At 50.3% G+C, this 11,979-nt stretch overlaps 2 protein-coding genes across 3 annotated transcripts; one reads left to right on the forward strand and one right to left on the reverse strand.

The window, feature by feature from the left end:
* The first annotated feature begins 367 nt into the window (after positions 1–367).
* Positions 368–4,713, forward strand: MLX (MAX dimerization protein MLX). Of its 2 annotated transcripts, XM_019747604.3 has the most exons (8): positions 368–518; positions 916–952; positions 1,389–1,478; positions 1,753–1,859; positions 2,089–2,188; positions 2,385–2,484; positions 2,854–3,055; positions 3,797–4,713. In XM_019747604.3, the coding sequence occupies exons 1-8, from the start codon at positions 477–479 to the stop codon at positions 3,851–3,853; spliced, it is 735 nt and encodes a 244-aa protein (XP_019603163.1). In that variant the 5' UTR covers positions 368–476; the 3' UTR covers positions 3,854–4,713. The 2 variants fall into 2 exon arrangements, with proteins under 2 accessions (XP_019603163.1, XP_019603164.1); XM_019747605.3 differs by lacking the exon at positions 1,389–1,478 and having other exon boundaries at positions 370–518.
* Positions 4,378–11,893, reverse strand: PSMC3IP (PSMC3 interacting protein). Its single transcript, XM_019747606.3, has 8 exons — positions 11,562–11,893; positions 11,361–11,461; positions 11,101–11,190; positions 6,339–6,450; positions 5,454–5,599; positions 5,296–5,349; positions 5,086–5,145; positions 4,378–5,005 (listed from the first exon to the last, which is right to left on the reverse strand). The coding sequence occupies exons 1-8, from the start codon at positions 11,740–11,742 to the stop codon at positions 4,949–4,951; spliced, it is 801 nt and encodes a 266-aa protein (XP_019603165.1). The 5' UTR covers positions 11,743–11,893; the 3' UTR covers positions 4,378–4,948.
* Positions 11,894–11,979: the final 86 nt, after the last annotated feature.

An 11,979-nucleotide genomic window follows, 5' to 3' on the forward strand; every position in this document is an offset into this window, starting at 1 on the left:
AGGCGAGGCGGCCTTCTGCCATCACAGAGCCTGCAGCTCGGTGAAGTAGGACGAGGTGGCCAGGACTACAAGTCGTGGTGAGCGAGCAGGCTGGCCTGGGGGAAAGGTGTACCCGGGAGCCGTCTTGGCCTGGCAGTGGGCCGGCGCACAACTATTTGTGACATTATTAGGACAAGCCTTTTGAGGGGACCCCATTTCATAGAATGTGTTTCATGTCGCTGCCACCCCAGAGTGCCTACCCCAAGGGAGGGAGGGACCGACAGGGAGAACGTCCCCAAGGCCACCTGCGTCGGCTGGAACACCAGGACCGGCCCACAGCGGGTTCAGTGTCTCTAGGCTGCGCACGCGCACCACACTCGCCCCGCCCCTGTTCCTCTGTCGCGGGTTGGTGGGTTTGGGTCACGTGGGTGCGCCTCGCCTTTTCCTCACGGCTGGGGACCCGCCGGGTGACTGGTTTCCGGAGCTGTGGATCTGAGATGACGGAACGCGGCGCCTCTCCGGAGGACCCCTGGGTCAAGGCAAGCCTTGTGGGCGCGCACGCCGGTGGGGGGAGAGCGAGTCTGGCGCGTGCACGTAGGGGGTCCGGAAGATGAGGGAGTCCCTCCGGTCCCCAAAGCCCCCCTCTGGGGCTGCAGAGAAGACAGCTCTCCCCCCACGTGTGCCAAAGTGGGGAGACGACTGAGGCTTGTGTGCGCGAGTGTGGGGGGACAGGGTTTAGGGCTGGGGAAGGGGAGTACTGGGGCGGGTGGGATCATGCCGAGAGGTGGCACCCCCACGGCCTAGCCAGTCTTGACTGGGGGCGGGGGGCCCTCCATTGCCTGTGCACCGCGGTGTGTGTGTACGCGCAGAGTGAATGGAAGCGGCTTCCCCCAGGGGCCGAGGTCTGATGAGTCTCTCCCTTGCTCGGCGCCGCAGGTGGAGTATGCCTACAGCGACAACAGCCTGGACCCGGGTAAGTGCCGCCCACATCGGCTTCAGCTCGGGAGTGACACTCCCACTTCAGCCTTGTAGATTCGCGTGGCCTCGCCAGCCACACCTGACCACAGCCCACTGTCCCTGAGCCTGAAACAGTGAGGGAAGGGGCAGGAAGCATCGCGGGTGACCCCTAGTTCCCTCTGCTCTGGAGCTGGTCACTTACCCTCATGTCCAGATGCTCCTTTGTGAGCCAGCGGGTATCATTGTAGGCCCGTGGAGCAGTACAGACGGTAGGGACAGGAGCATTGCAACATGGCACTACCAGGACTGGTGGCCCAGTATGGCTGGCTTTGGGGTTGAAAGAGAGGGGTCAACATTTAAGGATCAGGGAGCCATTATGCCCACAGGTATCTGAGGGCCTAGCAGTGCCCCCCCCTCGCGACCCCTTAGTGATTGGGGCCTCTCTTTTCCAGGGCTTTTTGTAGAAAGCACCCGCAAGGGGAGTGTAGTGTCCAGAGCTAATAGCATCGGTTCCACCAGTGCCTCTTCTGTCCCCAACACAGGTAGGCAGCAACATTCCCCCCCTCGGCTGGGCTCAGGTACGCCATGGTTCTAGTGTCTTTCCTAGACAGGAAGCTCCAGCCGTCCACATGGGGGTGTTAGAGCCCTAGCGCTAGATGCAGGGTCTCACCATCTTTCACCTCATCTATCATATTAGGTCCCCAAGTCCCTCTGCCATCTGGGCCCCAGGTTCTTCTTCCCAGTCAGGGAAAGGTGGACTATGTGGGCCTCACTGGGCCCCAGAATGACCTCTCCTGTCCCCCGCTCTGAGCGTAGATGATGAGGACAGTGATTACCACCAGGAGTCCTACAAGGAGTCCTACAAGGACCGGCGGCGGCGAGCGCACACCCAGGCTGAGCAGAAGAGGAGGGACGCCATCAAGGTGACTGGAGGACCCTGCGTATTCCAGAGGCACTGCCCTGACCCCGCCAGTCCCGAGCCGCCTTGGGGGCAGCTCGTCTAGTCCCTGGACATGAGTACCTCCCTCCTTCCAACCCCTCACCCCTTTTAGTTTGTGAGCATGGAACTTGGTGTCATGGAAGAAAAGTTTAGTGTCAGTTTGCCGTAACCCCCCCCGAGCTAAGGGACCCATTTCTGTTGCGTCTCCACAGAGAGGCTATGACGACCTTCAGACCATCGTCCCCACCTGCCAGCAGCAGGATTTCTCCATTGGCTCCCAAAAGCTCAGCAAAGCCATCGTTCTACAGAAAAGTATGGGCAGGGAGCGCCCAGGAGGGGTTGGAGCCAGTGGGGCTGTGAGATGGCGGGCCTCATACCCACTTTCAGCCTGGCCCTGGGGGAGGGGGGTGTAGAGGGGCATTGGGGTATGGGGAAAGGGGAAACAATCAGCCTTGGCCTTCTGGTTGAGACTTCCTGTGCTCACCTCCTCTTCCCGCCCCCACCCTAGCCATTGACTACATCCAGTTTTTGCACAAGGAGAAGAAGAAGCAGGAGGAGGAGGTGTCCACTCTACGCAAGGACGTCATGGCCCTGAAGATCATGAAAGTGTAAGAGGGGCGCTGAACTGGGGGAGCCAGGCTTCTAGGGGACTCAGGCCAGTGTCAGTTCACACCCGCCCCTTTTTTCAAAGGCCACATCAGAGGATTCACTCAGGTGGCTACTTAGAGGCAGGACTCTGTACCCCAACAGTCGCTAACACAGGAGACACTCTGGAAAAGCCTATTGGATTAATGCAAGGAAGCTTAGAGAAGACGTGTCTCCGTTTTTGACCTAGAAGCACTAGCTAGCTGATGTTGACTATATCCCAAAAGGTCTCTGGGAGTCCCCTGCCTGGGGGGTACATAGGGTAACCCAATTATTTTTCCTGGGCTTGGAGAGCTGCTTCAGTACCTTAGCCCTGGCCTGCTTCCTTTCAGGAACTACGAGCAGATTGTGAAGGCACATCAGGACAACCCCCACGAAGGGGAGGACCAAGTCTCCGACCAGGTGAAGTTCAACGTGTTTCAAGGCATCATGGACTCCCTGTTCCAGTCCTTCAATGCCTCCATCTCCATGGCCAGCTTTCAGGAGCTGTCGGCCTGTGTCTTCAGCTGGATTGAGGAGCACTGTAAGCCTCAGGTATGGGACAGCAGTGGTCACTGAGGGTCTCCCTGCCCTCAGGCCAAGGGGCCCAGGCCATTTTCAGAAAAGCAGGCAGCAGCTTTTAGGTTTCTTCAGGGTGTTGCTACAACTTTCAATACTCCACTTTCCCCCTTCTTTACTTTCTAAAGCCCAAATTTTCCTGTTATGGTTTCATTTGGCAAGTATGATCGAGCACTTACTCCTGCAAGGCTGAGCTTGGCCTTGGTTTTAGCTCATGTTGTGGCCGTCTTGGTCACTCCTCGGCTGCCCAATATGGAAGCCCCCATTACTTGCAGCAGAATTACCTGTGGTTTTTGGAAAAATTCCTGGCCCCCACCCGCAGACCTACTAAAGTATTTCCTAGGGCTTTTTAGTATCATTCGTAATGGTGCAGTATTATACTGAGTCTTCTGCTTTTGAGACCTGGTCGCTTTTTCTGAGCGGCTTGAACTTGTAGCTGAGATTCTTGCTTTCTTTTTTTGTTTTCCATTGTTTTTCTTGTGAGACACTTTAAACATACTGCAACATAGAGAGGATTTTCACAACGTTCACATACCTACCTCCTAAATTCTACCACTAACATGTTCTATATTTATCACATAGCTGTCCACTCTTCCATCGTGTTTTGGGGGCTTTTGTTACTGTACACTGAAGAGCACACCTGGTGTAGGCAGGTGTCACTAAGATAGCTCTGTACCCTCACCTGAGCATCATCTCTTTCTCTGCTGTCCCCACCAGACCCTACGGGAGATCGTGATCAGTGTCCTGCACCAACTGAAGAACCAGCTTTACTGACTGGCTCTTGGAACCTGTAGAACAGCCAACAAGAGGCCTTGAGTCTCCTGCTCGGCCAGAGCCGTTGGGCTCGTGAAATTGAACTTCGACACCGTACAGCAGTCAGGTGGTTTTTCCTTGGTGTTTGGCCCCCTCATCCTCAGTGGGGCTGGGGAATTTGTTTTGTGAAAGCTTCTGATTAATTTATTATATTGACCATAGAGCTCGAACCTACCCAGTCTTCCCCCTGCCCCACAGAAGTCCTTGGGATGGGTGTAAGGAGTAAAAAGAAATACTCCGAGCGCCACAAAGGGTGGAAGGGCTCCTCGTGCCTCGGCTAGAGCTGCCTGTCAGCCCAAGGTGAAGCCAGGGCTTTCTGGGCAGCTCAGGGCAGGGCTGCCATGTTCCTGCCCTCACCTCCTACTCTCTCACCTCTCTCTCCTCCCCGACTCTGGGCAGTACACTGAAACAGCCTGTCCGCCTACTCTTGCCCTCTCTGTCCCCACAGGCAGGAGCATTGCACAACAATCAAGAATGACACAGCACCACATACTAAAGCTTTTATTTTTCTAAATACCAACAATACAGTTTTGCTCAAGTTACAGTTTCAGAAAATTAACGGGGCCTCAAAACCACTCCCAGTCTTTCTGTCAAATGTGCTGCCTACATTTCTCCCAGGACTTGGGGGAGGAGTGAAAGGGTGAAGGCTGCCTGGGATCTAGACCCCAGGAGAGTCCGGGGTGTGGCCCTGGGAACCTCGAATGCTATGTCCCCCAGGCTCCCTTTTGCCTTCCTCAGGTTTGATATCTGGAAGGTTTGATTATCCAGAGGAAATTAAATATTTTTATATCAAATTATGTTACAATAAATATTGGCAAATGCTTGCGTTTAGCGTTGTTGCAAGTGTAAGTGTTAAGCTCAAGCAATTGAAATGTGGACGATGCAGTGAGTGTGACCATCCACTCCAGGCAACCAGTGCACCCTCCCTTCGCCTAATACTCTGGTTTATGCCCCGCTCCCAACTGCTCTGCTCAAAGGTAGAAAGCAGCAGAAACAAGAACAAAAAGCCGGCCCGAACACCTCCGTCCTCATCCCCTAGTCCTGCCAGAAGGGCGCTCAGAGGTCTGGGAGAGTGACATTGTAATCTTCGTCGGTCTCTATCCCAACTTCCTCCTGTGGAGCAGCAAGACAAGTGAATGAGGTCTCCCCGGATGAAACTCCAGGGAGCAAGGAAGGAAGAGAGAACCACTTACAAAGAACTGCTTCTTGCTCTTGGCGTATCCTTCAAGGATTGCATCACACAGCTCTGTTGCCTGATAAGAAACAAGATGCCTTTGCAGAAGGGCAGTCCTTGGTCCTGCCTGACAGATCTAGGAGATTGGGCAGCAGTTTCTCCGGGGGTGGGGGGTGGGGGTGGGGAGGGTGCCATTTTCCAGGGCCTGCCTTAGAGCCCCTGCACTTACCATCCTCTTGCGTTTCCTCCACTCCTTGCAGTACTTCTGCTTCTCTCTGTACACCTAGACCGGGAACAGGTTCCTCTGACCCCCCAGTCCCACAGCAGCCGCTGGGGTCAACCCTTGTCCTCATTCCTCTGCACAGGCAGCCCTCCCTCCCAACCTACCTGCTCTTTCTCTTCTGGGGTCACATGGTTGGTGGCTGCTTTGATGTTCTTCAGTCTTTCTGTGTAGCCAGCACATTCCTTCTTTAACTCCTGGATCTCTTTCTGCATCTCCGGTGTGGTCAGGGCACTAGTTAACTCCTTCAGCTCTGAAACCACATCTCCCTAAAATTACTCACTACCCCCAAGGAAGGGGTTCTCTTTTTCCCAGTGGGCGCTCCCTGGGGGAGGAGAGCAGGCTTCCACTTGCTCTGGGTTCTACACACAGGGTCCAGAATGGGCCCCTTATTCTGGAAATGCTCAGGAGAGACTAAGGCTTACAGAATTACCAGTTTATTCTAGTTTCCTTTCCTCCCCCGTAGTGGTAGGGTACAAGGCTGAACAGATAGTTAGCTGTAGCCAGTTAAAGAATCAGGAAATAAAGGAAAGTGTGGGAGCAGTATACCATGTTTCCCCGAAAATAAGCCCCAGTTAAGATCGTCAGCCAGACGGACACATTTAGTACGTTATAACGATGTTCCAGAAGAAGACGACATGACTGTATTTGAATAAATGTAGATTGTTGTACATGAAAAAATAAGACATCCCCTGAAAATACGCTCTAATGCGTCTTTGGAAACAAAAATTAATATGAGACCTGGTCTTATTTTCGGGGAAACACAGTACTAATAATCAAGGTAGGGAAAACAAACGCATGTCTTGGCCATTTGTATTTCAAAAGCCATGAGCTGTCATACATTTCTTTTAATGTAAGGCCTATGGCAGCCCAGCAAAGGGCTTTTCACTGCAACACGACAACACCGCAGTCAGCGAACAATTCACTTATAATTCCTGACCTTCAGACTGACCCTGACACTAGAGACACCGCTGGGGCCTGCCCAGTCCTACCAGCCTCCATGTGACGGCAGCTCTGCTGCAAGCTCTGCACCTTGGCAGCGAGGGCCACGATTTTGGCGTCCAGGCCTTGGAGGTCGGCATCACTCACCATGTCAAACTGGTCCTGCCAGAGACAAAAGGAAAAAGAAGTGGGCTGATGTGTGGCATGGGATGGGAACCCACATCTGGAAAGGCAACATTCACATACACTCAAGAACCTGGGGACTCCCCAACCCTTGGAAGGGTCTGGGAAAACAGTGGGAGGGTACGTTTGAGAAATCATTCAGCTTAGTGCTGGGTCCAGCAAAAAGGTATCCAAGTTGAAACCTGCCGCCGTCCTCAAGAGGCTTCTAGGCTGGGAAGACACTGATGAGGACAGAAATGTTCCCGTTTAGTGGTCAAACATCTCACTGGGTTGAAAGAGTAAAGAAACATTTCTCCCAAGTAGTGATACCTAAATAAGGGGTTTCCATAAGAGGAAGTGAAGACTCCAGACAGGCAGAGTCATGGTGTGCGGTACTCAGTTAAGGGACTCCAGTAAAAATCTGAGGAGCCTCTCCGGTGACAGACCACCTGCTAGAAAAGGACTGTGCTCAGTGGGGGTCTTGTCAGTTGGTAAACGGGAGCAGGTTAGAAAGGACGCGAATGGCAGTCTGGCAGTCTGGGCTCTACGTTAAGGCAAGGTAAATCTTTAGAGCAGGAGACAGCAAATGACAGCCTTCAAGACAAATCCTGCCAGATGCATGTTTTTTGAAAACAAAGATACACTGAAACACAGCCACACTCATTCATTACACACTGTCTACGGCTGCTTTTGTTCTACAGTGGTGGCTTGAGTAATCCTGACAGTTGTGTCTCTGTGACAAGAGACCATCTGGAAAGCATAAAAATATTAACTGGTGGCCCTTTACAGAAAAAAGTCTGCCACCTTCTCCTTTAGGGGATCTTCAATAGAATAATAACACAATGAAACCTATTTTCGGAAAATTAGCCTTGATGGTGGTTTCGTTCAGTTAAATGAGTATTTAATGTCTACTGGATGTTAGATACTGTGGAGGTGCTAAGTAAAGAAAGATGACTGAGAAATGGGGTCTGCCCTAGGACAGTGCAGTGAGGGAGACAAGTAAAAATACAATTACATTACAGTATGCCTCAAAGAAGTAGGCACCTGAAGTGGGGATTAGGGAATTCTGGGAAGGTTTCTGGAGGTGATGCCTGAGTGAAATCTTAAAGGATAAGTAAGAGTTAGCTGTGCAGAGGAAGAAGAGGAAGAAGGGACTTAAAAAACTCCAGGCAGAAGAAGGACAATGAGCAAAGGACACAGGAATAAAACACATCAATGGTCTAGTGTTAATGGATGGAGAAAGAATGGACAGGTGAGGCTAGAGGCAGGCGGGGGCCAAGTCTCCAAATGCCTTTTACCTGTTCCAGAGAGCACTAGAGTTTTAAGTAGGGAAATGGCATGACTAGATTTGCATTAACACAGATCACTCTGGCTGCAATGTTTAAGATATATTTGAGGAGGCCAGGGGCTCTATTAGGATGATATTGCAATAGATGAGCAGTGCCTGCACCTGAGCAGTGATGACAGGTACAAAGCAGAGGATGGATTCAAGAAGGGAGAATCAGTTGGACTTGATGACTGAGTACGCATATGAGGTAAGGGGAGTTAAGAATGACTCCCTAAAAGGAAAAAAAACCAGAATGACTCCCTAGTCTCTGGCTTGGGTGAAGAGTGATTTCATTCAGAAGAGTGTAAGAGGAGCCAGTTTTGGGGAGAGATGAGGCATTCCATTTTAGCAATAATGACTCTGAAAGACATCCAGGTTGAGGTCTGGGCTGCAGATACAAAATGTGTGTGTTTAGGGAGGGGAGTGGAGACAGAAGGAAAATTATTTGGCAGACGGTGCTTCTCATCTAGATGACTGGGAATAAGAACTTCCGAGCGGAACTGGATCTTAGTAGCAATAATTCAAGATTTTCTGTCATCTATTGTATTTTAAATCAGGAAATCTCATGAAGTGTGGATCCTAGCAAGAGGAGTACACACTTTGATAAAGGAAGGCTAGGTCCCTGCACCCTCCCAGAGCTAGCAGCAAGCCACAGAAGAAACTGTAGCAGTGAGTGTTGGGTTAAAAAGCATAATATCTACAGCTCTGAGAACTGGAGAGACAGCTCCTGAGTGGCGGACGCACACTGTGGCTAATCCCAGGTACAGAGGTGAGGCAGCGCGGGTCTGGCAGTTGCCATTACTGGGAGGAGCACACAAGCCACACACACACCAGCAGCCTCTCCCAGCCCACTCTGCCCCCTCCCATCAAGGCTGATCCCAGAGGGAGCACCTAGGACAGACACCTCAGGCAGTGCAACACGGCATCTGGCTGCTGAGGCAGCACCAGGATTTCAGGGCCTTAGAATCCCATTGCCCCCACATTCTCCCATGGGTGGTGTCCTGAGACCGAGGCAACCTAGTCACAGAGGAGAGGCCTACATCCCCAGGGAATACGATGCATTTTCCACCGCCCAGCAGAAATCCAAGAAGCTAGGGCAGTGCAAAAGAAAGTAAAACACTTGTGCTTCAGTACCACCTACTGGAAAACAAAAGAAAAACCTGATCAACCGGCTATCGCTCGCGGTACCACTCTTTAAAAAACAGGGGGTGGGGGCAGAGTTCATTTCCATAAATGGCTAGGCAGAGAAATAATCCATCAAATACCACGAACAACCAAGGTAATGGGGCAGCTCAGAAAGAAAATTTAAAAACTCCAGAAAATAAACGTAAAGGCATGGAAATGGGTTATTTAAATGACAGAATTCAAGACTCTGGTTCTCAAAAAACTCAACGAGGTGAAAAGAAACTCAGGAAATGTAATGAACTCAAATCAAATTAACAAAAGGAATACTTTATCAGAGATTGAAACTTAAAAAAAAGAATGAAATAGAAATTCTATAGAGATGAAGAATGAACTAGTGAGCTTAGGAAATAGAAATGACCAGATGGAGGAAGGTATTAGTGACATCGAAGGTAGAAATCTGGAAATGATGCAGATGGAAGAAGAGAGAGACTTCAAAGCTGGAAGAAAATGAAAGCACTCCATCAGGACCGACTCGATCAGAAAGAACAATATAAGAATAATGGGTATAACCAGAAGGAAAAGAGAGGGAGAAACGAGCCTATTCAAACAAATAGTCGTCGAGAACTTCCCAAGCCTCTGGGAAGAACTGGATCCTTGAATCCAAGAAGCAAACAAAATACCTAATTATGTCAATCCAAAAATACCTTCTCCAAGGCACATTATATTAAAACTGTCAAAAATTACTGACAAAAAGAATTCTCAAGGCAGAAGGGAAAAGAAGATGGAGCACAGAGCTCCGACCGCCTGAGCCACCGAGCCGGCCTGGGCAAATAATTTTTGACAATTATTCAATTAAAATAATTGGGTTCTCAATTAAAAAGTGAACAGAGGACATGAACAGACACTTCTTCCCAAGACATACAAATGGTCAACAGATATATGAAAAGATGCTCAACTTCACTAGTTATTAGAGAAATGCAAGTCAAGACTACGAGATACCACCTCACACCTGTTAGAATGGCTATTATCAACAAAACAAGTAAAAACAAGTGTTGGAGAGGTTGTGGGGGAAAAGGAACCCTCATACACTGCTGGTGAGAATGTAAATTGGTACAGCCGCTATGGAAAACAGTATGGAGGTTCCTCAAAAAATTAAGAATAGAATTACCATATGACCCCGTCAGTAATCCCTCTTCTGGGTATCCACTGCAAAAATTTGAATTTTTCCTTCCTGTTTTCTTTTTTTTAGGAGGAAGCAGCTCAAAGTGGCCCATGCAGGCATTGAACTGGCAACCTTGGTGTTCGCAGCCACGTGCTCTAACCAAATGAGCTAACCGGCCGCCCTGGAAACATTTATTCATAAAGATATGTGTACTCCTATGTTCACTGCAGTATTATTAACAGTGGCCAAGACATGGAAACTGAAGTTTCCTTCGATAGATGACTGGATAAAGATGTCGTACATATATACAATGGAATATTACTCAGCTATAAGAAAAAGATGAAATACTGGGCGGCCAGATGGCTCAGTTGGTTAGAGTGTGAGGTCTTAACAACAAGGTTACCAGTTCGATTCCCACATGGGCCAATGAACTGCACCCTCCACAACTAGATTGAAAAAAATGACTTGACATCTTGGAAAAACACACTGTTCCCCAATATTCCCCAATAACAATAAAAAAAAAAGAAGAAAAAAAAGAAAAGATAAAATACTGCCATTGGCAGCTTGAGATTATCAAGCTAAGCAAAATAAATCAGACAAAAAAGCTAAAAACTGTAAGATTTCACTCAAAAGTGGAATATAAAACTGAAAGCGACAAACAAAAACTCATAGACACAGACAACAGTATGGTGCTTACCAAGGGGAAAATGGGCAGGGAGGAGGTAAAAAAGGGTAAAGGGATTCAAATATTTGGCGCCGGAAGGAGATCTGATTCTGGGTGGTGAACACACAATGCAATATATAGATGATGTACTATAGAATTGTACACTTGAAACCTATATAATTTTATTAACCAATGTCACCCCAATACATTTAATAAAAAAGATAAATAAAATGGCTGGGGCCCTTTTTAACGATGTGAGACAGTTGAGTTTCATGGGACGCCTCAAGTCTCCCAAAGAGAATCCATACTAGGGACTGATTCACCTAATGTTGGGCTTTCACACGGGTGATAACCTGCGCAGGTTTCCCTCACCTGGTTCGCAAAATAAATCTTCTGTTTGCCATACGTCTTCTCTTTGATCTTGCCTTGTTGGGCCAGCTGCTCCAGCGCCTTCACCACGGCCTGGCAGAAGGGAGGGGGCGGAGCAATCGGAAGAGGGACTTCAGGCCGGGCAGTCAGTGATGGGGGACAAGCCTTAGGAAGCCCTAGGCTAGAATGGAAGCCTCGAGAGGGCAGAAACCCAGGCTGATTCGAGGGGTCCCAAGGAGAGGAATCCTGGGAGAGGGTCTCACCGCCTTGCCCAGTCCGTGTTCCCGCTGCAGGTTCCCGAACACATCCTGGGCGCTGTAGGGCCGGTTCTGCTCCTGCAGGTACCTCAGGAGTATCCCGGGGGCTACCGGGAGAGACGAAGCAGGCGAGGGGGTTCACTCAGCCGACACCCCCTCCCCCAGCCGCTCTCCTCTTGGTCTCCCCAGAGCCCACGGCTCGATTACCTCCGGCCGCAGCTTCTGCCCGGCCTTTACTCATGGCTTTTCCCGCCGCCAAACTCGGAAAGCCGGACGTTACAGTTGCTCGGGGCAACGGCTCCTTCCGGTGACGGGAGGGGGACTGGCGGAAGGGGAAACCTTCGCGAGGAATGAAAAGACCCTCCCCGGGCGCCGTAGTTGATTTCATCCTGGGGATTGGGCGGAGGGGCTGGCCGCCGGCCTCCCGGTTTTCTGTGGCGGAGTCGGGTCGCGCAGCGCGCTTCAAACCTCTCCCTTCCTCCCCCCTCGGAGCGAAGGCGGTAGTAAATCACGCCTGGAAGTTTCGAGACTCCGTCCCAACGGCGGCTGCACACTGGTGATCTTGATCAGGGCCGCGTGTGCGAACGGAAAGAAACCTCAGGGTCAATTCCCGCTGTGCAAGCAA

Source organism: Rhinolophus sinicus, chromosome 12 (assembly GCF_057876585.1).
Source record: "Rhinolophus sinicus isolate RSI-liver-muscle chromosome 12, RSI-T2T, whole genome shotgun sequence".
NCBI lineage: Eukaryota > Metazoa > Chordata > Mammalia > Chiroptera > Rhinolophidae > Rhinolophus > Rhinolophus sinicus.